Raw genomic sequence first — 27,842 nt, 5'->3', positions numbered from 1 at the left:
CAGGAAATCAATTTGCAGGTATCCTTAGTTATTTAATTCTTACCTAGTCTTAGTGTAGTTTAAGTGCACTATTTGCAGATTGCATGCAGGGTGGAGCTGAACATATAGTGTAAAATTTCTCTAAACTGTTAATTACAAAACTCATACTGTCCTCTTAACACCAGGTGATTGAGAACTGCCCTGTGACTGGTATTCAAGTGCGGACAGATGACCTCGGGGTCAAGAGGGTGAAGGCAGTTGAGACCCCCCATGGGACCATCGAGACACCTTGTGTGGTGAACTGTGCAGGTCAGACTCAGTTAAGATCAGCTAACTCATCATCCCAAATACATAAAAAAAAAAAGACATGCAAGTTCACCAGTGCTGTGCAACCTCGATTAAGGAGATTTTAATGTTTGGTTAGATGCAACAGATCTCCCTGCCAATTCAAGTTAATCAATGTTCAAGTAACATTGATTATTCATTTTAATCAATCATTTACATATTATTCATGCAGGCCTTGAGTTGGTGCCTTTTCTATGAGCACATTTAAATAAAAAAGCTGCATTTGACTTTTACCATAGATACTTTGATACATTTTCCAGGTGTCACTGCCCAAAAGGCAAATATCCAGAAGTAAATGTGGCGTGTTTATGACATTTTTGTCTCTGTGTGTTACCTGTAGGTGTGTGGGCCACTAAACTCGGGGAAATGGCTGGAGTAAAGGTGCCTCTCATTGCAATGCACCATGCCTACGTGGTGACAGAAAGAATTGAAGGCATACAGGTAGGATCACTATCTGTCATATTTTAACAGCTAAATTGTGCTTCAAGACCTTTTATTAAAAAGGCAAGACTTAAGCAACAATAGATTCACCATTCGGTAGGCGCGATAGTATGCTGGCTAATGGCAAACATGATTCTCAAATTTTTCCTGCTTATTGATTTTTGAAGGATTATTTCCTCAAAGGAAATTTACATCAAATCTGTGTCTGTAAATTATTGTACCGATGTAAACATAAGGCACCAGAAGATCAAATATGACTGCTTATTGTTTCAGTTGAACTCATGGGACTTTTTTTTTCTTAAGTTTTCATCAGTCAGTACTGGAGTCAGGGTAGAGGGCAAATATTTCACTGGGGTTATCAGGCGTTCACTGATAGGCGCACATAGTAACAGAACATCAAGTGGGTTGTGTTTATGGGGTCTGTCCTTTGTCAACAGAGGGGACATGATGGGTCTTCCCTAAGCCACTGGTTCCCCAAAATCCTTCTTAAACAAGGTTCTGGTGTTCAAGGTTTTTCCATCTTGTCCATTGGCCCCGTTTTGCCTGTAAGACACATAATTCTACTTCATTATTTTAAAATCGCCTCTTCCGTGCTTCACTCAGACCACAATATCTTTATGCCCGAGAGCGGATTTCGCCTTCTGCACTGCCTTGGATGGGTTCCACTTTCTGCCTGCCGTAGGAGCTGCAGCTGATATTGTGGCCTCTGGTCTGAATTTTTAAAGCTTACATTGTACTACTACCTTAAGCTCTTGGTATGTGGAATCTCTGGTCTTTGAGCCTTTGATAATGGAAATGATCCTAGACTTGCTTAACTTGCTTAAGTGACTCAAACTTCATTTATGCCCATGTTATGTTGGAATTAAGTTTTCCCAGGAGTCACTTAGTACATGTGATGGTTGAGGTCAGAGTGATCATGCCATCCATAGGTGTCGATGGGAGGCAGTCATTGTCCAGACTGCTGTAAGGTGTTTTGCTACCACCATGGTAAAGGCTAGTAGGGAGATGGTGCATCCTGCCATTATTGTTATTCATTTTTCCAGGGATTACCAAGACATGGTGTACTTTGAAAATAGTTTTCTGAACAATGATAGTCACTGTAACACAGAAGAACTCAAAGGCTGTCTAGAAATTAGTATGCGGGATTCAAGGAATGCAACATAAAGATGTCATCATAAAGATCTGCCAGAACTGATTGATATTCTTCTCTTTGGGAATAACCATTTCTGATTGTCTGCTTATGCAGATAAAGTCAAACTATGTGAGGGACACAGAATTCCCTCTGTAAACACACCTGTATCTTAATTTATGTCTTTTGAATCATATTATCCCAAACATATTTTAAGGTATTTATGTTCCTTATTGCTGTGTTTGATTCAGTTGTTATAACTCTTAATTTATTGTTAAAACACAATGAGTGTTTTTCTCACATTTTCTGTAACCTTAAATGTCTGTATAACTTTGAAAGTACACTTTCATCTCATTATTTCTGTATTTGTATTCTTGCACTATCATTCAAGAGCTTGTAGTATAATTTTAATATGGCTGCCTAGGCCTGGCATTAATGTTATTGGGTGTTATTTTTATGATTAGAGAAAGCAGCATGATGTTTACAACAAAAACATGCAAAAATGTTAGAAGAATTATAGATAACTTAAACACAATTTTTAAGGTTCATTGTATTCCCCATGAAGGCAGAAATCCCTTCATCTGTCTGTATTAAGTCTATATGACCAACAGGGGGCACTGTGACCATTTATATTTCACCTTGTAAGGGTTCAGTTTGCTTACTGTGCATTAGCATGACGTGTGGCTGTTAGTATATGAGAGAAATGCAGGTTATTTTGTTTTGTATCCACACATCTTGATCATATGTGTCTTTGGGGGTTCAGAGAGGCCCCTGGATGAATACATAACACATGCCTGACATGTCTTTTGTACACTGTGATTTTTGATTATATGTATGTTAGATTTAGTTTGTGTGCACATGTATAACTCTGCTCATCCTCTAGAGGCCGGTGGTTTTAGCCAGGCTGTCAGACCTGCTCTGTGTTATGTAGTTTAAGAACAGCTTAACCAGCATTACTGCTGCATCATGTACACACACATCAGCCCACACACAAAATGACACACTCACACATCAGGAAATCTGTTCCCACTAGGGTGTGCAACTTGTCAGGTCAAACATGTTATGCTGACCACTTTTCTACGAGGGAAAAGATATGTGTTTTTGTCCCAGCAGGCTATGGTAGCTTTGAATTAAGAACATACCAGACTTGCTGATGATGTTTTCTATATGTTTTTTATCTGTGTGAGTATGAGAAGGACGCAGAGTGTAATGCTCCGTATTGATTACATGGAATAAGTTGCTTGACTGTACTGTACTGCACAGAAGAGAGAAGAAAAGAACAGTTTGGCTTTTATTATATGTAATGAGCTGTTTTCCAAATGTCAGCTTGTTCACTGGTATTTTGGTTTTGTATCCAGTGAGCCAATTGACTTTGGAATGAAAGCACTCAGGATGAATACAAATGACACAACATACCGGAATTGTAACTATTCATCAGACACTTCTGCTAGAGTATTTACCATGACACAAGAGGATGATTGTTGTCTTTTGCTGTGGTTTGAAAGTGTTTTTTCATGTAAGGTATGGAAGCTACTGACATACCATGAAATCATCTATGGTTTGTTAAGGTATGTCATGGTATGTGCCACTGGTGCTGTGGAGATTTGTATGGTTATTAAGTCCTGTATTGCCCTGTTCTGTACATATGCCTCTGTGTAAAGTGTCTTGAAAGTTAAAAGGCCATATAATTAATTGAAAAAAGAAAATGAAAACTTTTCATAAACTCAGTTAATCTTCTTCTGTCTCCTGTGTGAGGCTGAATCTGCCCACCTTTTTGTTCCTGCTGTGTCTTGACTAATGCATGTTTTGATCATTATTTGCAGAACATGCCAAATGTAAGGGACCATGATGCATCAGTTTACCTGCGCCTCCAAGGTGACGCCCTGTCTGTGGGTGGCTATGAGCAAAACCCTGTCTTCTGGGATGAGGTAAACTTGAATATTACTTGAAAGATTCACCATCTCTCTCATAATGTAACTGTGAGTCTTTGAAATCTTGTGCATTAACTATCCATGTGCCTGACTGAGCAGCATGACGTAATGTCTGCCTTGTTCCACATAAAATCAAATACTCCGATCAGGTATCTTAATAAACTTTTATCTTGTTTATATACTTCTCATTCTCTTTGTCATTTTGACCTCATCTCTTATTTAATTTGTTTTTCTTTCACTTGTCTTCATTGCTTGCTGATGTATTAGCTTGGAGGTCATATTCATAACTTGACTTGTGTGTAGGTGTGTGTGTGTGTGTGTGTTACAACACTTTCAAATAACTTTAGGTGGGCTGACTCAATTAATTTTAGTGCATCTTTCTCTGCTTTTCTTTGCATGACTTTCATACTGTCCAAGCAACATTGGAAGTCATGCAACACATAGTATACTGTAGAGATATATAAAATAAATTAATGAGTTGTTTTTTCCCCACTTACAGCAGGGTCTAATGGAATCCGTCACTTTTTAGTTCTTAGGTGTGGTCAGGTATCAAATTCACTCAATTCACTTTTTTAGTTCCGACCACCTGCATTAAACCAGTATTTAGTATTAAAAACTTATACTGAACTTAAAAACTGAAAGTTGCCATAAAATGCTGGAAGGTATACTATGCAGGATTTTCCTTTTTAAAAAACAGTGTAAAGACTAATTCAAAAGAAATTCCTTTCAATCATCACTGCAGTGTATTAAAGGAACTTCATAGACCCTGTTTGCTGTGTTCAGGACACTTCTGGGTATCAACCTTTGGCCAGTGGGTGTTGTAGCCTTCAGCCAGTAACAGTGAACAGGGTGTGAGGTCAGGACTCATAGCATAGTGACCATGTTACATCGCTGTCTCTGTCTCTCTCCTCTGCTCTGCTCTCTGTGTCTGTGTCATGGATGTATAAAGAGCTGCAGGTCTCTGTGTCTGACTGAGGGTGGGGCTAAGATATACACATGCAGAGCAGAGAAGGCACTGCAGACAGGAAGCTCTACTTTATAACATGACCGCCGCGAAACAAACATAAAATAATATTTTATTTATATGATTCAGGCTTTGTTCTTTCTAGCGTAACTTGTTCTTTTCATTCACTCTCTAGCTGAACTTCTGCTGCTCTCTTTCTCTATCTCGCTTTGGTGTCAAGCTGGGGAGGAGGGGCCTACTTTTAAAACTGTGTGTTTACAAACACCCACAGACAAATACTGCATAGTATACCTTTAAATCTTGTATACTTGTTCTTCGATCAGATTTTTCCTGGTTGCTGTGTTGAATTTTAGAATGTAAAGTTCCTTCACAGCATAAAGATAATGATAAGCACTGATAGATTTGAAAAGTTTGGTTTATTTTGTGATATGATGTTTTCATAGAGAAACATCCTCATAAAGTATTGTTTGCTGAAATGCAAGCATCTTATTGGCTACACACGAGCTATTTCCTTTCTAATAGACAGATTGAATACCATAATACATGCTCCATTGATGATAAACCTATTTTATTTTAATTACCCCATAACTGCTCTTTTAGTACCACCCACTCACCTTTTATATTTTTTGCTCCACTATTGATTATAGTGTTTTTATTGGTGTACTATTAAAGACTAAAACTGTAAAAAGGAATTATACAGGCACTTCTTTCATTCAGAGACTTTAAATGGGTGGTCAGCTTTGGAGATTGATATTGATTTAAAAGCTTCTAATTTGAAAGGTGGTCTTGGTCCTGATGGATGTATACATTCTCTCAGAGCCAGTTTGGCAGGTTAGGTGACAATCCTCTTCCTCCCTCTCTGCTCTTTTTTTCTTGTCTCAGCACCCTACGCTTATCACTCTTCTCTCCCCATGCATTCCTGTGTGATTTATTCATGTATTCCTTAAATCTGCTCTCTAACAATATAATTTAATCCTGGACCCGTATCATTCACAAGCTAAGATTACCACCTATTCAGCCTGTTCATGTTTAATAATGAGCCATATCAAAAACCACTGAACTGCTATGAAATACATTCAAATAGAAAATGTGGAAATGAAACCAAAGAAAAGTCTTAAGTAAAAGTTATTGAGGCCCAAAATGTAAAAAAAAAAAAAAAAAAAAAAGGTAAGTAAGAAACATTTAATCTCTTCCTTTTAAAAGGTTTCAGAGATTATGTTTTTGAAGGACATTGATTACCTATTTGTCAAACTGAGTCCCTAACTTTCTGTTTCCATCTGGCTGCCTGCCTGTCCACACACACTCCTTTGTGGTTTTACATTTTAGAGGATTTTCTTTGTGCAGAAGCAGCTTCTTTTGTTCTTGTTCTGCAGCTGAGCGTTGCTTTGATGTCTTGAAGCGGATGGAGAAAAGAAAGAAGAGATACAGAACGAAGAATTAGCAGGGAGAGAATAGAGGATGCCTACTGAGTGAAGATGGGCAGGATTGATGGCTTTGGGAGGGATTGAGAGAAGTGGTGTCTAGGACAAAAAGCACAGCTTCTCCGATGCTCCAAATGAGTGTTCTCGTGCTCTGCAATAATACAAAACACTTTGGGGACATGAAAGCAGCAACTGTCAACTTACACGTTCCTGTAAAATTCAATTCTTAATCACAACTGAAAGTGTTGTCACTGACGCCAATTGTAAAGCCATAGGAACTCTTTTAAGTATGCCCTCATCACTTTTGGGACTGCTTTTCTGGGAAGTGTGAATTTCATTTTACTATGGAGGAGCCAGGATGGAGATGAGTCAAGTTTAATTGGAGCGACGACCACATCAGTGCCAGGATATAGGGAAGAAATGTGTGACGGATAAAATTGCTGCACAGAACACAAGCTGGTGTTGCTGGACTAGGCCACGGCATTGAGATTTTCAGTTTGAGTGCCTTGAGTCAGCCAGATTAGTGTAGGAGGGGAGAATTTTAAGGCGAGGCAGTTTGACCTGCATGAGTTGTACGAGCTAACGGCCGCATTTTTGGCCCACTTGACAAGGAGGGAGTGGCAGATGTCCAGATGGGAGCAAATGAACTGAGAGGAAAGGTCTGATTTGACAGATGTTGATTCTGTGGTGACAAAGGGTCAATTCGACAGATGTTACAGGATTGTGTTGTGGCTGCAGTGTGCACAGACACGCTCAGTAGTCACGTGCAGTAACTTGGACTTATGTCACAATGTTCTCGTCAGTGGTGTAGATTAATTTTACGGTTAATATAAACAAAACACTTGGGATTATTATTTTCAGGCTATTTTGAATACAAACCTGGAGAGAAACATTGAAAATACAAGAATTTGCATGAAACATTGATATTGACTACATGCTACATGTAACCACTTGTTCCACTAATTCTTTAATAGAAAAATGTGCTTTTTGTGAAGAAGAACCAGGTCACAAATATTGACGTGTTCTTGTAAGAAACATAGTTTTTAGATGAACGGGAACATAAAATTCCTGTGAAAAAGGGTTCAAACAGGTCTGGGAGTTATTCTTTAAAACTAAGAACAATAATCTTTATACTTCCCACCACAGCAGCCATATGTAACAGTGATACACTTGTGCTTTTATAGTTGTAGAAAAACAACTAGTTCTCACATACAGTGCTGCTTTTAAGATACAACAAAACGGGAATGATGTATCTCTGATGTTTTTGTGTATGTTATATTTTCCAGGTCTCTGATAAGTTTGCCTTCAGCTTGTTTGACCTGGACTGGGATGTTTTCATGCAACATATTGAGGGTGCAATCAACAGAGTTCCTGCTCTAGAGCAGACTGGCATCAAGTCCACTGTCTGTGGACCAGGTAAATACACACACACACACACACACACACACACACACACACACACACACAGCGATGCCTCCAGTTTTAGTGAAAATCCTGCAAGCTCTTCTTGCAAATTTCCCCATCACATTGTGCATTACAGCAGGGAACAAGCAACTCTCGTGACACATCTTAAATTGGACACATTCTAATTTAAAAGTGAAATGTATCCTTCTGTGAAATATCTTATTCACCGTTCCCATATCACACTCACTCATGAATACTTAAACTAGCAGGCTGTGTGTCATGTTTATAGATGAGTTTGATTATATCAAGTCTGACTTCCTGTCCAGGCAATAGCACGTTGCTACGGAAGCTAAGCGAGCTGTGATTATGCAGCATGAAGAGTTACAGTATAAAATTTAAATTTTCATTGTTTTAGTGTAAAGCAGCTGTTTGGAGACGTAAGAGTGATTTTGTGAACTGAAACAAGTGAGAGCTAAAACATACTGTATATTTACACACACAGACACAGACGAATGACCCAAGAAATCTGAGAGTGACCAAAAGAAACAGCAGAGTATAAACATAAAAGCAGAGTGAGAGACATTAATAGAGATTTATAGAGACAGAAAGTCAGATAACAACAGATGTTTTTATATGATACTGGTGAGTACACCACACTGAGCATTGACTATTGATAGGTCCCTGAATTCAAAAGGTTAGTTTAATATTAAGGTAGGATTAGTCAAAGGTAAAGGTTAGACAATTTTCCTTTGGCTTATTCAGCTGGCAATTGAATATGGTTAATGAACATCTTCACTTGTCCAAAGATTCACAGGCGTATGATAGAGAGGCCACGTGTGTATTTTTAGCCCCAGTTAGTGAAGCACTTCACTTTGGATCTCTGTCTCTTTCAGGCTCAGGTCTTAGCTCTTGGTTCACTGAAGATGCAAACATATTTAGCTGCACAGGGCTTTCATTAGTGTGTCAGGTGGTCTAAATTAGATTAATATGAATACTTTATGAATCACCACAGAAAAAAGAATTGTACGGAGCTTTTCCCAAATAGCTTTTTACAGCATGGTGTACTTTCACAGATACAATGAATAAATCCATCTTACTTTAAGGTTGGTCAAGTTACTTGAAATATGTAATCAATTGCTCGATAGAGACAAAAAAAATAATTGCACCACTTTACTAATTACTTAAATGCTCATTACATTAGCTTTGTGATTCAGCAAAGCTCCATCATAGTTGTCTTTAAACAAACTGTTTCTATATGACAAGGAAATAGAAAACAAGACTACTTATTTAAACAGGAAGCCTGAAATACATTACCTCTTATAAAAGAAGACAGCTAATCTGACAGCATAAAATATAAACGGCCAACACAATTGGTTATAAATAAAATAAAACGTCTTTTACCCCATATAAAAGTATTATAGGAAAAACCTCTAGGCATGAAGCAAGTTTGTGTATCTTACATTCGCTGCCATTGCTCTCCATAAAATCTCACCGCCTGTCTGGCTATCTGTCCTCAGAATCATTCACAGCAGACCATAAGCCGCTGATGGGAGAAGCCCCAGAGGTCAGAGGTTTCTTCTTGGGTTGCGGCTTCAACAGTGCCGGTAAGTGCTGCAAGGATGGAAAAATGGAAGAATGAATAAAAGGGGAGATTAATGTTGGCTGTGGCCCCATCTATCTATATTCACATAAGGTTTTATGTTTTTAAATGTATCCTCTCAAAAGCACTCGTGGATGACAGAGAGCGTAAACACATCTCCAGTCGGATTACCTAAAACAAATGGTACAAATCATTCCCAGTTGTGTGGTTTCAAGTACTTCACGGTATAGAGATTTTCCCTTGAGGAAACTATGAATTGATAGAGCTAGAAAGGTCATAGGAACCTTCAAAAGGATGCACACAGCAAAATAAAGAGGAAAAGAAGCTGGAAGAAATGGCTAGAGTGTTTTTCCTCGACTTTGCCATCTCTGTGGACATTTTCAAGGCACAAATGAATAATGGAGTGTTTTGATTCCTCACTAAGTCCATGGAGAACATACATACATACACACACATGCTCATACAAACACATAAACATCAACCCAAGTCACTCCATTACCTCACTACAGATGATCATACCTCTGACATTAGATGGGGGGGGGGGGTGTGTGAGTATCTCAGCAGCCTGAAAAACAGAGAGAGACGGGGCGTAAAGGGTAAAGTCATTGCCATCAGCGTTAACAGACAGTTGAGAGAAAGCTTATTTTTTTGGGCAAAAGAGCAGAGGACTACAGGGTCAAGCTCTAGAGTTCTGACAGGAGCTTGGGTAGATGCTGAGAGTTGGACGTCTAAAACGTTTTCAACCCCCCTGACATTATACACATGTGTTCCTTGTATATCTGTTTTTTGTTTTTCTTGGGAAGTGTATGCCAAGAGATGTTGTAGTTAGATGATGTAACCTAGTTTTTGCAAATTGCTGATTCGTCCTTGCTGTACAGTATACAATTCTGCCCTTGCTCTTTTCTGTCCATCAGTCTGGTAGTGATATACAGTGGGGAGAACAAGTATTTGATACACTGACGATTTTGCAGTGTATCAAATATTAATGTAAATTAATTATTTAGAAATCATACAATGTGATTTTCTGGATTGTTGTTTTAGATTCTGTCTCTCACAGTTGAAGAATACCTATGATAAACATTACAGACTTCTATATGCTTTGTAATTGGGAAAACTGGCAAAATCGGCAGTGTATCAAATACTTGTTCTCCCCACTGTATTTATATCCTGTTATCCATTGTCAGCTCAACAGAGGGCTCATATGTTCCTGTACCTGAGGTTTTGATTACTCATGTATATTGATTAATTCCTTATTAATTAAAACTGCATTTCTTAATGTTTTTAAATTATGCAGAAACTAGCAGTGGATCAACAGAAACTAGATATCTTTGAGTTTTGGGTTGCTCGTCAGATATCACCATGGGCCATGATGATCAAAAATTAATCAAGGAAGAAAATAATGCTGCAACCCTTATTTTTAATGTTCTGCAAGTCTAAGTAATTTAATATAAGTTTTTATGTACCAGACTGGGACAAAGCTGATTGAAATGTGCACGACATCACTGATATTTCTAAAAAAGGATTTGCCTCTGACCATACAGAGCGAGAGTGGATCGTAATATCTTCCACCTGCCTGACACACACAAAGCAAACATCCTCACTAGCTTTTATTAAAGAAGGAGCTTGAGGATGTCCATATTTCCTCATGTCATTCTTTGTTCCCTTTTCTCTACAGCATATCTCTCATTCGTTCTTCGCGTGCCTCTATGTCATACTGGCAAGGGAAAAAGTCTTTGCCCATTTCACTCCATCACACAAAACAAAAGCACACATGAACTCACACAGCTTATCTGGCTCAAGGCAGGGCAAGGCAAAGGGGATAATTCAGGAGCCACATGGTCAAAGTCGACAGATTCTAATTTAAAAAATCTATCATTGAGTGCTCTGTAAGATTTTTTCGTTTTTACTTGCTGGAGTTCATTTTGGTTGCCAAGCAATCAGAAACTCTGTTTGCCCAAGTTGTATTTGTTGCCAGGCGACCTTAACTTACTTTTTTATTAATGTCAAAACATCCTAATGAACTCTTACTTTTAAGTGCATTTATTTATTGTGGTTATGGTTTTTTAATTGCTTCTTACTACTGCACCATTTCACTAGCTGCAACACCTTTTGGCCATAATCACAATAATGAGAAACCTCTTAGGTATTATGGCTTATGGAGTCTTTTGATCACATTATACAGCATATAAAATTGCCCATATTTAAAGGTGTAGTGTGTAGAATTTAGTGGCATCTTGCAGTAATGGACAGTAATATTCATAAGTATGTTTTCATTAATGCTTAATCCCATGAAGATAAGAACTGTTGTGTTTTCGTTACCTTGTAATGAGCCCTTTACATCAATCAGGCAAAAACAATAAAATCACTGACAGGCAAAGTGAAAAGCATCGATCATCTCATTAAAGATGTATCTGTCAAGAGGTGGGATATATTAGGCAGCAAGTGAACAATCAGTTCTTGACGTTTATGTGTAGGGAAGCAGGAAAAATGAACAAGTGTAAGGATCTGAGCAACTTTGACAGGGGGCCAAATTGTAATGGCTAGCTTACTGGATCAGAGTGTCTCCAATTGATCTTCCCGGTATGCATCAGTCAGTACCTCACAAAAGGATGGTGACAGTAACTCTAAAGAGAAGCTGTGTAGTTTGAAAGCCTTTGAAATGTAGGTTAAAGGCAAGAAATTAGGATCTCTTTTAGAAAAAGTTTGAGAACTAAGTAAAGATTTTTTTTAAACATAAAAATAATACTTAATAATATTTTGGAATGGCATAATTTGCTTTGAGAGTAATATATCATATATTATGCTTACATTAGGTTGATTGTCTCCCTCAGTCCAGGATGCCTCTCATTTAAAAGCTTAGAAAAGCTTAAGAAAGCAGCTGTGCACTGCCCCTCTGCACTTCATAGAGATGAGAAGATTAACATCTGTGTGAACCGTAAGCTACACAAAGATGAGATTCATGGCTTTTCACAAGTGTTTCGCAATCTGTTTGTTTTGGTTTTCTAAGACAAGAAGCTTCAAGGATGAGTTGGTTAAGTTCATTTTGTTAAGTTCCCCACCTCTTATGAAGAGCAGCACACAGCTGATTTCCTAAACTTTGTCTCATCCAGTGTCTGCCATATGATTGGGTCAATGAGTTGGTCTGAATATGATACTACATATCAGCAGAGCGCAGAGCAATAAAGTAATACACAACAAACCATAGGCAACAGGTAGATTCTGGCTGCCTTTCATATCAGTGGCACAAACCCAACTGGACTGGATTTTCCAATGTTATGACTGCATTGGAAAAACATGGTTATTGACTCATAAATCATAAAACCATTGTTTCATTTGAATGGACCTGTCATAAAGATAAGCTGCTTGTTGGTGAGTCATGTAAAATGTAATAAAATGCAGTTAGTTTAGATTTAGAGACGAATGCATACCAAAGCAATAAAAAGCATAAAAAAGGTGAATTGAATAAGACAACAATAAAAGATGGGTAATTAAGATAATACAAATGACTACAATCAATACAAATAACTAATAAATAAAATTGTGAAATACAACATAAATCAATCATTTTTACTTTAGGTTTGAGAATATGACTATTTCCAGCTCCTTTCTGATCCCGTGAAGACTATTTCATCAGCTCTGAGCATAAAATACAATCATTTCTCTGGTACTTGGCAGAGAATGATCAAAGCATACAGTGGTGGTCAGGGCCAGATCAGTCACAGAGGATATATTGATGATATCTTGAATGTTTTGGATGTATAATATAATTAACTTAAAGGTGTTTCCATGTTTGTGAGTCAGTATGTTCACATGCTGTTTAACCGCTATACCTTCCAACAACTCTAAAACTTTTTCTCAGGTATCTGCCAAATTATCAACATGTATGTTAAACTCACCAATCAAAATGCAGGTATCATAGCTTGTGTGAATGACAGATAGTACTGATAGGACTGAGAATTCAAAGATCTATGTACTGTCACCCCAAGGAAGTGAGCCAGAGAGTTTAAAAAGTAGCAATATATTCAAAGGCATGAAATGTGCCTATTCCATATCCCTGTCCTTCCACCCTCTCTCCCTCTGGGTGAATAGGAACAGTAGCTGGATGAATAGGGCTCAGTCAGTGTGGCAGGTACATCTGTGCCCAGCCAGATGTCTGTAAGAAAAAGATTGTGATCGTTTTTTTAAATAGAGCCATTTTGATATCTTTCCGTTATGTAGTTGAAAATGAATTTCTGTTCATGAGAACTATAACCAAGTTATATATGTTTGGGCCCTTTATAGTTGGCAGTATTGTGTCAAATTGAGATGATGGGTTTTATAGAGTGAACAGGGATAGGTAGGACAGGTGGTCATGGTAAAATACATCCTATTTAAATACTGCAGGGTGGCCCGAGAATGTGTGTGTGTGTGTGTGTGTGTGTGTGTGTGTGTGTGTGTGTGTGTATATATATATATATATATATATATATATATATTACACACAGACATTAGACTGGCAAGCACATTTTGTGTTTTGTTGAACTTTTCCTTTAAAAAAACGTTTTATTTTAAATCTATCACTGTTATAACCTAAATGTCTTTTGACTTGCAAATCAACCCACTAACTGGGCTATTATGGCATCTAGATGGTGTGAAGGGTTAATACAGGGGACCTATGTACATTTTCTCTCTTTAAAAGCATCTTTGAGTCGCTAATGGCATCGCAAGGACTGTCTGAAGAGAGAGAATAAATATCTAAAGAGAATCTGAGAGCAACGCAGAAGAGTATAGATAATGACACAGGAAGGACCAAACGTTTGAGCGGCATAAACGAACAATAATAGAGCAAGACACTGATAGCACGGAAGGAGAGGGGAAGCGCAAAGGCAGAGAGGAGGAATGACAAGACGAGTGGAAGCACGAGCATGAGGGTTCACACGCAAATACGCACTCACACATCAGTGTTGTTATCTCGGGTGACATTTATCAGTGCCACCTCGCCCTGCTGGTTGTCCCCACAGCGTCTTGGGAGAACTCTATCATTCCCCTCCCACTGTCCTCCCTCAATCTCTCCACCCCTGCTCCCATCTATCCATCCGTCCATCCATCCATCCATTCAACCGTCCACCCAGGCTTGGCCCGAAGTGACAGTGCCTGTGGATGAGTGAAGTGATGAGAGATGGAGATAGAGGGATGAAGGAGGGATGCAAGGACACCCTGGTCATGCTGCTGCATATTGATGCTGAGTGTGTGCACACAACACACACACTCACACACGGTGTATGCAAATTACCAGCAACACAACACAGGAAGGGGGTTGCTAAAAGGGAGCAGCTCATTAACCCAGCAGTTTTGGGGCTGGATGGCCAAAATATTGAACTGCCAGTGTTCGTGAGTTTATTGGGACGAAATTAACCGAACACTGCAGCGGTTGGGTTCATCTGATGAGGTAGCTTAGGGGCAGCTCTGAGCTAGGGTCAAATATGTCATATGACATATAGTGACTGTAGCAGAGGACAAAATTGTTGTGTTGAACTGTGAACCTGCTCTTGTCTTCTCCAAATGAATTAGTTCTGCTACACACAGTCACAAGAGAAGGGGAGAGTACTATTTTTGGTTCAGATTGTGTAGTATTCAGTGAAAAAGGGTTCAAAACAATGTATTCTGCAACAAACCAAATCCGTGCTCTAAATTGATTTATTTGGCAGTTATGATAAATATTTATAATCACTTGTCAGAAAATAGTGAGAAACGTGTTAGAGATTATTTGTTTCTTATGTTGTACGTCTAGTCATAATTACTGCTGCCTGTAGGAACATTTTCTATATTTTATAGAACATTTTATTGATTTTAAATGATTAATCAAAAACAGACTTATTAATAATAAAGTTAATTGTTGGTTGCAGCCCAAAATCCAAAGATGTTCAACTTCAAACTCAAATCTCATCTTTAAGAATCTAGCAGATGTTTGGCGTTTCGGATTAGTCAATGCCTGAAGGGATTCATCAATTATTAAAGTAGTTGCTTATTGATTTTGTGTCAGCTGTTTATTTGATTTATTGACTAATTGTTTCAGCAGTAATTGATGTGTTTTCCGGAAGGCAAGGCAGTTTTATTTATATAGAACATTTCATACACAATGGCAACTCAATATGCTTTACATAAAACATTTAACGGTAAGAATTGGAAACAAAAAACATAAAAACATGCAATTTGAGAAATAAAAATAAAACCCAATAATAGTAAAAACTAATAATAAAAAAATAAAATAGAAAGAGAGAGAAACAAATTATTGGAATAGAGCATCAAATATATGGTTGCAGCATAAAATAATGATTTGCTTTAAAATCATTAAAGTGACATAGAGTGCAAATGAAAGATTAAAATTTAAAGTTTAAGAGAAGCACAGGAGAAGAGAAGTGTTTTTAACCTGTATTTAATAATGTTCACAGTTGGGGCTGATTTCAGTTCTGCTGGTAGTTTGTTCCAGTTGTGTGCAGCATAACAGCTAAAAGCTGCTTCACCATGTTTAGTTTGAACTCTGGGCTCAACTATCTGACCTGAGTCAGTAGATCTCAGAGCTCTACTGGGTTTATATTCTACTAACATGTCATTCATGTATTCTGGACCTAAACCATTCAGTGATTTGTTGACCAGTAGCAGAACTTTAAAATCTATTCTATAGCTGACTGGGAGCCAGTGTAAAGACTTTAGAACTGGAGTAATGTCCTCTGATCTCTTTGTTCTGGTTAAAACTGGAGCTGCAGCGTTCTGAATGAGCTGCAGCTGTTTAATGCTTTTTTGTAGGAGTCCAGTCAGAAGACCGTTACAGTAGTCGAGTCTACTGGAGATGAAAGCATGAATCAACTTCTCCTGGTCTGTTTGAGACATAAAACCCTTCACTCTGGATATGTTCTTAAGCTGATAGAAGGCTGTTTTGGTGACTGATTTGATATGACTGCTAAAGGTCAAATCTGAGTCTATCAACACGTCAAGGTTTCGGACTTGGTCCCTAGTTTTTAGAGAGAGTGACTGTGTCATCTTTGCTTTTTTTATGTGTGTGTGTGATTATGTGTGTGTGTGTTGTGTTTTTGCCAGGTATGATGCTGGGAGGTGGCTGTGGTAGAGAGCTGGCACACTGGATCATACATGGACGCCCTGAAAAGGATATGTACGGATACGACATCAGGTACATCTATTCACATAGATCTTGTCCATATAATAGGCAATTGCAGCTATATCACTATTAGGTTGAATCCACTCCACAAAGCAAAATACCATTTTTTTAGTAATCTGATTTGAGCATTTGGAACCAGAATAACAAACTTTTAATGGAGTCTAAGTGATTGTGACTTTTAATGAGTGATAATCTTTTGAATTCTTCTCCCTCCTGTCTCAGGCGCTTCCATAACTCACTGACAGACAACCAACGCTGGATCAGAGAGAGGAGCCATGAGTCGTACGCTAAAAACTACTCTGTGGTGTTCCCCTTTGATGAGCCGCTGGCCAGCCGAAACATGAGGAAGGACCCTTTCCATCAGGTAAATGAGCTGTTTGATCTCCAGTGCAGACAGTTAAACTGGATGTTTCATGAAGAGTTCAAGGAAACATGCCTAACAAGCTGTGTTTCTGCTGTGAGTTAGACAGATCGCTTTCAGCTGTGGTTTGACTCATTTATGTGGGGGCTGCACAGGTATAATTGACAAAGAGATCTTTTTTTTTTTTTTTTTTTGCTTCTGTATTTGTGGATTTCACTTACAATTCTATAAAACAAGAATGCAATTTAAAACATCTTATAATATTGTTTCATATTTGTAAGGAAATATTGGTCAACTGGAAAAACAGTAAAAGCACACATAATAATAACTATTCTATTGTATTATAATTCATACATTCTTTTACATGAATACAATGTAGCTCAAAGTGTGTGACATGAAATTGGTTAAAAAAAACAAATTTTAAAACAGACACATTTAAATAGTCAAATAAATAAATTAGATGGAAGCAAACAAAGAGCATTATAGGAAAAAGAAGGAATAGTAAAACAGTATAATAGGAATTTGAAATCTCAGATAAGATTAAAAGAAATGACTGAACGTTGAGTAATGCTCAGTAAGCAACAAGAATACAGACTACTTAAAAGCAAGAATTAAAAGTTGTTGGATGGTATATATTTAAGGGCAGATCTTCCACAGTTTTGACCTATAATAAGAAAACGCTGCATCTCTGTCTTTGTCTTTACTGATGAAACATTTGTGGCAGGCTGTGGCTTAAGGAGGTAGAGTAGTTTGTCTACTAAGACCAGTAGTTTCGATCCCCAGCTCCTCCAGTCTGCATGTCAAATGTCTTTGGGCAAGATAATGAACCCAAACTGCCTCTGAAGACTGTGCCAGCGGTGTGTGTGTGTGTGTGTGTGTGTGTGCAAATAATTAGAAACTCCTCCTGATGTGCAGGTTGACACCTTGTATGGCAGCCTCTGCCATCAGAGGACAAGTATATAAATGCAGCCCATTTACATATTTAGTACTGTAGTGTCCGATGACCTAAGGCAGTAGCTAGGAATATAGAGGGAGAGACAGTGGACAGAATATGAAGGTGCTAAAACATTCACAGACTTGTAAATCAGTAATTGAATTTTTAAATGACTTCTACAAGATACAGGGGGCCAGTATAAACATGCAAATAATGTTGAGATGTGCTTCCTTTTACTTGTTTTTGTTAAGACTATAGTTGTGGTTTGTATAAGCTGAAGTCTATTCAGTAATTTCTTCTTGGTAATCCGCTTAAAAGAGAATTGCAATAGTACAGACGAGAAAAACTGCAACATATGAATCAGTTTCTTTGCATCAGGAAGATCATGGATGGACAAATTAACAACAAAAACCCTTGCGGATTACTTGGATCATATTAAGGGGTGTTGTCCATCCTGAATATACACATAAACCCAGTATATAGTCTGTCTGTATCATATTATAAAGTGATCAGTAAAATAAAAGAATACCTTGTTATGGGACCATATTCATATACTGTACATTTCACCTGTGTCTGATGAACTGTAAGCACAACCTTGGCTATACTAAAACTCTTTCAGTTAGGTAAGCAGGGCTTTTACTCTCTGTAAAAAAAGCATGGGCATTGTGTGTCATTCAGACTTAAGATAGATGTATACCCTTTTGTCTTTTTCATACTGTAGCTGAATGGGAATCATTCTGCATTGACGAGGTTTGCTAACACAGATGGAAGCAGTTCACCTCTCTAAGTCATAGGAGTATCTGCTTCCATATAACCTAACCGATCATTTGTGATCACTTTCCTTAATTTTTGAGGTTGTATGACAAGAGATTCAGAACTGTCTGACTCACTCCTTTTCTCCTTTACCTATCTGATTTTTGCTCTTCTCTTCTTCAGCCATTCCTGTTTTGTTTCTACCTGTCTTCTCCAGTCAAACCTAGAGCCAAATAGCTGATTCAGGCTTAGGAAGAAAGGCAGTTAGCAGTGGAGCTTATCTCCGTCAGCTCCATTTATCAATGCAATCCCTGCCAACATAACTATAAATGATACACTTAGCTTCGGTAGTCTAGTCTCCGATGTCTTTCAGCTTCTCCTGAGCCCCGACACAAAATATTAATGTGTGTTGCTGCCATATTTTATGCATTAATGAGCCACTTAGCCTTGCTTTCCTGTTCCAGACTTCATTTACTTTTTAACTGTTGCAATTTTCTACCGCTGTTCATGCATGTAGGCATTTTATTTTATTCTTTTTCTTAAACGGACTACTGTCACACAAATTGCATCAGCAGTGTCGTCAATGGGTTTTATTACTCATGTACTGCTTTTGTGGGACTTATTTTATTAAGTTCCTTTGACACCTTCCATGAATAATTAACCAGTTTCCTGAAGTGCCTCTTAAACTGTTTGTATGCATAAACAGTTTTTTGTTCAATGTTTTGTGTACTTTTATGATAATCGAAGAATGCTTGGCTGCATTTAAACAGTAATATTAGTGGAATATTCAGTTTTATTAGCCATATAAACAGCTTATTAGGAGTATAATCTTTGTCTTAATAAGGGCAAAAAAAGATACATTGTGAATTGTGAAAAGCAGGTAATGATTCCCTCCTTCTCCATCTTAAACTGATGTGTTGTGAGTGTTGTGGTGCAAAATGGCTGCCATGCACCCAGGTGAGTGCTACACATTGGTGGTGGTTGAGGTGAGTTTCCCCCCTTTTGGGTATCAAGAAATAGCGCAAAATAAATGTAATCCATTGTTATTATTGAAATTAAAATACTAAATTCCTGCTTTCATCACAACTTTCTCCAGCCAGCACAAAAGACCTTAATGTGCATGATAACATAATCATGTTATGTTCGTATAATTATGGTACCAGATTATAAGCCAGACAGTATAGAGCACTGAAAATACACAAATAGCTACTCTCAGGTAGACTGGAGAGCACAATTCCTGCGAGACTGGGTTGATCCAACCCTGCTAATCATCATCAAGGGCCATCACCTAGCAACTAGCTATTGTTGGAGAGCAGTGTAGACGTAGTGTAAGGGTGGCAGAGCGGAGAAGAAAAAGCGTTGAAAGAGTCTAATTATTTAGTTTTTAAATGAGCGTTTGTTCACGATACTGGCTCTTGCTTCTAATCACGAGGACATGCATTGTGGTTGAGTGGTACTTGAGGGGTTTGGTCAGCCAAAGAAGCAGTCACTGCGCAAATAATGAGACCGTCTACTTTTAGGAAGCAGTACGAGATTATTTCAGAGCACAAACAGGCCATCTCTGACACTGCTGCTCACACGTTTTCTCCACCTCGGTAGCACAGATGGTAAATATAGCCTAGTGTGGGAAGTTTTGGCAAGACCTCGCTCTCCTCCTAGCTGCCTGCTAGGAGGAGAGCATAGCAGAACATACCTACCAACTGGGCGACTGTCAATTTTAACAAGTAGGAAGACGAGCGGGGGAAATATGTTATTTCAACACTTTTCATGATTCCATAATTAACAAGTGTACTATATTTATAACAATATCATTCTAAAATAGGATTTAAACTTGACTTCTCATGAATTCCTCCAAGGTTAGATAGTTTTTAAAAATATGTAGGCAAGTTAATTTATTTCTCTTTGTGACATATTGTCAAAGTTTAAACCTTCATTAATCATTATTATATTAACAATTGTTTGTTTGTGTGTGTGATTGTTTGTTTCAGGTGTTGACGGAGCAGGGCTGTGTGTTCCAGGAGAGGCATGGCTGGGAGAGACCTGGCTGGTTCAACAAAGATGGACCCGCTCCTGTGAGACACACACACTTAATTACAAATATACTCCCAAGCAGACTACTTACTAATACTCCCAGCTGCGGACACTACTATGCATTGTATAAACGTCTAGTAGTTCTGCTTATACTATATTCTGGAGTCTGTTTGGAGGATCCACACACACACTTTAGATTGGTGTCTTTTGACAGTACCGTAGTGGCTGCACAGTCACAACAAATTGGAAGCACGTATAGATGTCCACAAGAGCCTAGGCGTACACCCCCCGACCAAATTTATGTCACGTGGACCCTCGCATACTTGCAGATATGGAAAGTATAATGGCAGCTTTTCTCTACATACAAGCACGTGCATGGCAATGATTTATTTATATCCATATATTGATAAAAGGCATTTGGAAAAACCATTAAGATTGGATTTTTCCACCAGGCTTGCTGGATATGGGACTGACTGCTACTAACGGACAACACTCACACAGTATCTGACCCAGTGCTGTTTCATTTTCTGAACTTGGGAAACAATAATTAATTATCCTCTAACAATTTGTTTGTCTGTGTTACTTCAAAGGTTAAAGACTATGACTACTATGGGGCCTACGACATTAAGAAGAATGTACACTACAAATACAACGAGCTGCTGGGCAAAGAATACACTTTTGGCTTCCCTCCACATCATGACGTGGTAAGATCCAAAGTGTAAAAGTTTGTGTGACAATTAGCATTATTTAGTTGAACAATGTTATTACATTGGATGCAACTTTTATCAGAAAACTACAGATCAAAGAAACTGAGGGTGACCAGATGAGTATGAACACTTTCTGAAGGCTTTTATGATGAAAGAGAACATGTGTGCTCATGGGAAACAACAACAGACAGTAATGATAGTCAGTTTTATGGTGCAAAAATGGGTTTTAGGAAGAGCAAAGTACCTCAGCTGCTCAGGCTATGACCAACCTTAATGTCAAAACATCTCTATTAGATTTCTGATCATTTAAAGTCCATGTAAAATACATGTGTTCTGAGTTTGACATACCATAGAGAAATGTGTTGTTAACCACCCTGAAAAAATTTGAATGATTAAAAAAATTGCCAAATATATGAAATTAGTCTTCAAAGTTGTGTAAAAATCAGCCTCTTTCTCTGCCACCAAACGCTGTGGGAGTGCCCGCCGAGTTCGCTGAAACCCCGCCCCCTACCAAGTGTCACCTGTCAATCAAAGTCACCACCTCTACCAGAAACATGGACGCTACTTCTGGGATCTTTCTGCTGCTAACTCAGCTGCTAGCCCAGCGGCTAACTCGGCAGCTAACTCAGCTAACTGGCTAACGGTAGATTATAATAGTAGTAGTGTGGGCTGAATGTATTTATACCTCTACAGCAGCAGAGGCGGGTTTATTTATTTTCAGACCCGCCCCCTAAATCCTTCCTTCAAATCCAAATGGTTGAAATGCTTTTTACACCTTTTTTAGAAATACATTTATGACCTATTTAATGTGTTTAGAAGAAAATGTCTGAATTCACTTTACACGGTCTTTAACGACCGTGATGAATGCTGCTTTCGAGGATCCGGCTCCATAGATATGCAGTCATCTTAGAAATGTCATTTTTGACTGTTCGGTGTTACCGGAAGAGAGATTTTTATTTAATGCTGGGGTCTGTGCTCATTAAATGTGTGTGTTGTGCTTTTTCTATATGCAGATTAAGAGTGAGTGCCTCTCATGTAGACACGGTGTAGCTGTGTTTGACATGTCCTACTTTGGAAAGTTCTATCTCACTGGACCAGATGCCAAGAAGGCGGCTGATTGGCTGTTTACTGCTGATGTCAACAAGAAGCCAGGTCAGTATGACTGCATGCACACACACACACACAAATGCACAGATCCAGACAGATGGAAAACATTGACAGAGTGAACAGGACAGATACATGGATAGAGGCACTTAACAAGATGCCAGCACAGAAGAAAAACAGTCCACAAAAGCCCAAAATACCCATTTGAAAGGATAGAATATTGTCTCTCACAGGTGCTGTTGAAAATGGTGACAAGGGCGTTTTCATTGCCAGTTTTTTTATAACATTTCTAAATCAGCAAATCTATGACAGCTATGCCTTCTTTCTGCAGTGACAGGTGTGTACAGATGTGAAATTGGGCAGAGCTCCAAATGCCCTTGATATTCCTTCCTTTACTTTCATCACATTTCTACTTCTTCCAGTCTGTTTTAAGATGCTGAAGGAGATACACTGTGTGTGTTGGCAACAATATGCATCCTGTAAAGAGACTCATTGTCTCATTTTGGACCAATAAAGAGTCATGCTGTCTGAATCATTTGAAATATAATCCCATGAAAAGTTTACACAGTGGGGTATTTAAAGGAAAACTCCACATTAAAGATAAACTCTCAGATTGCAAAAACAGTTATATACAGTGTTGGGCACGTTACTTTGAAAAAGTAATTAATTATAGTTACTCATTACATGTCCCAAAAAGTAACTGAGTTACAACACAGAGATATCAGGATGCTTTGCTCTGTGCCATAAACTATTGTCCAAAAACTATTAAAAACACATAAAGAATTTTTGGGTATGGTAGTTTGTACAGAAACATCTCCAAAGACTAATAACATCGATTATGTTTCATTCCCTGGAGAATCCTTATACTTGGAGCTGGCATAGCTAGAGTTAAAAACATACCGTACTACCTGCAAATGCAATATTTAATGTTCTATTGCCTGTTAACTGATCTTTTGTACCAACCACTGCTTACACTCTCCTATCCTCCCTCATTATGGCAACGAGGTCTAACCCCACCTACGGAGGTAGCCTCTCAAAAGCTTTTCCTTTGCAACCTGGCAGATGACGCATCATCATGCTCTCTCTCTCTCTCTGTGTCTTGTCTACCACCCTTGCTCCCGGTCCTCAATTTAATTACAGAGGTCACACTTGGCTCAGAGAATTATTAATGTCCCAGCAGGCTGACTAACACATTCACACACTGTTTTCTGTAATGCCAGTTAAACTGTAACATCAATCATTCTTTCAAATGAGAGATGACTGAGGGACAGTCACATAACATGCCACTGCAACCTTCAGCTCCTTTGGCTAATAAATGACGGACATGTTATGATTTCATGTCTCATGTAATTACATATGAACTTATTTTGATGATGTTCTCATTTTGAATATCTCTCTTAGTGATCTTCTCAGCAATCATTATAGTTTTAATAGGGTTCATATTCCAGTCGTTTCCTTGGTAACTACTTCACAAAAGAAGAGGTTCACATGTTGTCAGTGTGAGTGAATTCATTGGAGGCAGAGATTGCCCATAAACAACATAGTTGTAAACTTACAGTAAGTGTAAGTGCACTTGAGTAAATCAGAAAGGCTTTCTTATTCACATAATGTATGAAGCTAGAAAAGCACACAAACACACACACACACACACACAGACACACACAGTCACACATATGCTTACAAACTGAATTACTCACAAAGACTCAGTTATGAACTAGACTGACCTCAGATTTAGGTACGTTTTTTTAATAGAGATTTAAGTTGGCTTGGTTCCACAAGGCTGCACACTTTAAAAAGCCTGCAAAGTATGCCGTGAAAATTAATTGTGTATGTGTGTTTTTTCAGGGTCCACAGTGTATACCTGCATGCTGAATAAGAACGGAGGTGCGGAAGCTGACCTGACAGTGAGCAGGCTGGAGTCTGGTGCTGCCAACCTTCCCCTGGCACCGGAGTCTAATGGTGATGAAGTGTGTGTGTGTGTGTGTGTGTGTGCGCGTGTGCGTGTGTGTGTGTGTGTTGTTTTAATCATTCGGTCATATCTGTCTCCTGTTTCATTTTATCTATTGCTCCCTCTCACTTGTTTTATGTTATCTATAATTCTGTTCCTCTCTTTATCTTTGCATCTGTAGTGTTTTGTCATATTAACTGTTATATTTTATCTGTTGCTGGATATGTTTGTCATTCTGTTGTATCTTTCTTATTTAAGATGTATTGTTGTCTTCCTCTACTCTATTTATTTCTCTGTCTCCCACTCGTTCTATCAATACTGCACGCCTGTAATATTTAGCTTTTTATTCTTGTACCTGTTGTTATTCTGTTGTGTGGTCCTATCATTTTGTGTCATTCATTACAGTGCTCTGCTTTGTAATTCAATATATGTCATTCTATCTTTAGAAATCTATCCTTCAATCACTCTTGTTGTTCTACTGTATGCTTCTGTTACTGCTGTGCATTCAGTCATTTTGCATCCCTTTCTATTAGGACTGGGCAACATGAACAGAAACAAATACCAAATATCTCTATTGATATGATGTGACATTAATTGTAAGAATGATTACTGGTACTTTGACAAAATATTTGCACAATGAGATTTTTGTTAAATAGTAATGCCTTTAAAAAAAGAAGAAGAAAAGAACAAGGGTGTCAAGGGTGTACATAACTGCAGTGTCAGTTTGTTGACATCTCTGTAACATCATCTTGCGGCTGATTAATAACACAGCAGGGTACAGATGGATCAGTAGACAAATTCATTCATTACAAAAATGCCGTCTTGAGTCAAAACAGTAATGTAATGCTGCTATGTTAAAGTGCTTTTATTTACCTCTATTGCAAAGAGAGTCAGGCCTTTATCTGACTACTTGCTTGTAGAAACATCATTTCAAAAAATACTTTTAAAACAAACAGAGGATAAATTTAAACTTAACCTCTGTCATTTTATTATTTGATATTGGTACTAATGTCTGTACTTTGTCTGTTTGGATCAGTTTCATCTGTTTCTGTTTGTTACTCTCTGGCCTCACTGTCTTTTTTTTCTTTCCCGTCTTCTTCTTCTTGGTCCCAGGCGACGCGTACTACCTGGCCATTGGAGGCGGTGTAGCAGAACACAACTGGAACCACATTAGAACAACTCTTCAGGACCAAGGTTTCCACTGCCACCTAACAGACCACTCTGAGGATATGGGGATGATTAGCATCCAGGGACCCAAGAGGTGAGAAAATAAAATAAAGAGGAAGGCGGGGGGTGGGGGGGGTGGTTATGGATTATTTGGGACATTGTCATGATTTATATGAAGGTGAGAAAGGACAAAAGATGGGAGTAAGGCAATAAGCAGAGGAGAAAAAAGTCAACTCAATGATCTGAGGACACACAGGTTATGATTTACATTCTGCCACAATAGGTGGGGAAAAATTAGCAGTTTGATTGATAAGAGGATAGTAGGTTAAGTGCCTATTCCCGAGAGTTTGCCAAAGACAAAAGTGGTGAACACAGGGATGAAGGTGGACTAAAAACAGCAGAATAAAGGTACATTCAAGGTTAATGCTACAATTGAATACAGTCATTGTTTGTTTCATGAGGCTATAAACCCTGCAAAGAGTGAGTGATAATCACATTGGTTTCTATCTCAACAACAATTTACACCTTGAGGTCCAGGGATTTAAAAAAGCTTTACTTAGCATGACCTGAACTGTAGAAGCACCTGTATAGTGTGTTCATTTAAAAACATGAAGCCTCATGGAGACTGGATCCAAGCCTGAATGACCAGAGTGTGACTTGATTCTGAATGAACGTCTTGGCCTGTCTATCAACTATGGTCTTTCCTAATACTGGTATATTATAGCAGTATAACTGGTGTTAAATGCGAGGCCTTTCAACAGTGAACTATTCTCTTTGGAATCTCAGAACTGAAATACAATGCAAAATATATATACTGGCTCTCATGAAATATTACAGTTTATGCCATGCAGTGGTTTATACCAGGGATAAGCCTGCTCTCTGCCAAAATGACTTGGTCAAACACAGGGTTCATGCGTGATTTGCTTCAAGCTCTCAAAAAGATCTTGCTCTTACAGCTTTTATTATGTCCTGAACTTCCTCCAAATTATGTCGGGACAACTTCTCACTGAATTAAAAATACATTGACTGATATTATCCTATTTCCATTTCCATTTCCTATTAATGTCGTCCTTATTTTTCTTTCTTTTTTTAATACTTCTTTCCTCCCTTTTTTCCAGGGTTATGACCTTTTTCTTAACTGAAAGAGAAAGTTAATATATTTTGTATGTTACAGAAAATTGCTATAATTGAAGTTAACACTCAAGTTAACTAAGCTGAAAATGTCACAGTATTCTTTTTTTTTTTTCTACGGTCACCCATTGATTTCTTCACATAAGGATGAGAAATCGTGTACTGCACAGGTGAAAACGGTCCTGCACATTCGGACACAGGAGTTAGTTCAAGCCCATCACGTTCTTCTGGCTTCCCACAGTTTCCCTTTGTTCTTCACTGAAAGAGCAAGTCGGTCCACCTTTACCTCTGACTGATCTCATTCTCTGAACTCCTTTTCTGTCTTTTCTTCCCCTTCTCACCTCCTCTCATCCCCACCTCGCTACCCCTCCATCTTTGTTCTACCGGCAGCAGGGTTAGGCCACTCTGTTCTCTGTGTGGGCTGTTTCGATTTCTTCTCCTTGAGGTTTTTCTCAGCTTACATTCTCCCAAGTTTCTTTTCTCTCTGTCTTCTCGTCTCTGTAGATCTTATCTGGCTTGTTTTGACTCTCCTCTCCTCGCTTCTCCCTTTTATGCTCAATCGCCTATTCTCAGTGTCGCCTTCCCTTTTTCAAAATTTTCTATTCCTTGCTGTTATTGCTTACGTCAAAGCAGAAACTCAGTGCGTCACTGGCAGCAGTAGCCCATTATACTGTATCTCTCTGTGAGTGTGTATGTGTTTCATTATAGATACACACACACAATAGAATGTGGCATTATGAGGCTTATTAAGTTTTCTCGAGCATCCAAAGTGCGCTCAGCAGTGAGTGCCTGTCTGTTTTTGAATTTGTGGACATTTCCGTCTGTGTGTTTGTGTGTGTGTGTGTGTGTTTGTGTATCAAACCTATAAACAAGGTTGGTGTCTGCGTTGCCTCCCTCTCATCACAGTAAACTCATGATTCTCTTTATTGTTTGTAACGTATATGAAGAATTGCGATCATTCACACCTCAAGTGTTTGGGTTTTGTTTTATTACGAAGCAAACTGGTCTCTTTAAAGCTCAAGGAGAGAGAAAATTACACCGTTTCTGGAAATGAAAATGTGTTTTTGCCTGTTTTCCCTCCCGAAGATGTCACATTCAAATTCTGTAGAGAGAGGAGTCACTGAATTTACAGGTTCTCTGTCAAAAAGCTTGGCATTGCCTTCCAAAGGGAGAAAACAGAGCTCGGTCTGCTTTGTAATTATGAATTTTATAATATATAAAATTATGTGATATCCTGTAAGACAGCCATGTGTGTTTGTGTAAGCACCCTCTGATCCACAGCTGAGAGCCACAGCTAAGTGGCAAATCAGAGAAACAAATTGGCGGTTGCAAGACC

The 27,842-nt window shown here is 38.4% G+C and overlaps 1 protein-coding gene across 3 annotated transcripts in view; it reads left to right on the top strand.

Moving 5' to 3' along the window:
- Positions 1–27,842, top strand: part of sardh (sarcosine dehydrogenase) — a 50,206-nt gene that overhangs the window by 4,710 nt on the left and 17,654 nt on the right. For all 3 annotated transcript variants that reach the window (XM_053340206.1, XM_053340204.1, XM_053340205.1), the window contains exons 6-17: positions 165–288; positions 665–765; positions 3,718–3,822; positions 7,497–7,626; positions 9,132–9,218; positions 16,292–16,382; positions 16,593–16,734; positions 20,407–20,490; positions 21,040–21,153; positions 22,170–22,308; positions 24,106–24,219; positions 25,322–25,469. In XM_053340206.1, the coding sequence (XP_053196181.1) occupies positions 165–288; positions 665–765; positions 3,718–3,822; positions 7,497–7,626; positions 9,132–9,218; positions 16,292–16,382; positions 16,593–16,734; positions 20,407–20,490; positions 21,040–21,153; positions 22,170–22,308; positions 24,106–24,219; positions 25,322–25,469 (1,379 nt within the window). The remainder of the gene's footprint in view (positions 1–164; positions 289–664; positions 766–3,717; positions 3,823–7,496; positions 7,627–9,131; positions 9,219–16,291; positions 16,383–16,592; positions 16,735–20,406; positions 20,491–21,039; positions 21,154–22,169; positions 22,309–24,105; positions 24,220–25,321; positions 25,470–27,842) is intronic.

The sequence above is a fragment of the Scomber japonicus genome, chromosome 19 (genome assembly GCF_027409825.1).
Source record: "Scomber japonicus isolate fScoJap1 chromosome 19, fScoJap1.pri, whole genome shotgun sequence".
NCBI lineage: Eukaryota > Metazoa > Chordata > Actinopteri > Scombriformes > Scombridae > Scomber > Scomber japonicus.
The sequence above is the reverse complement of the archived record's forward strand: the minus strand, read 5'-3'. Positions and strand labels throughout refer to the sequence as shown.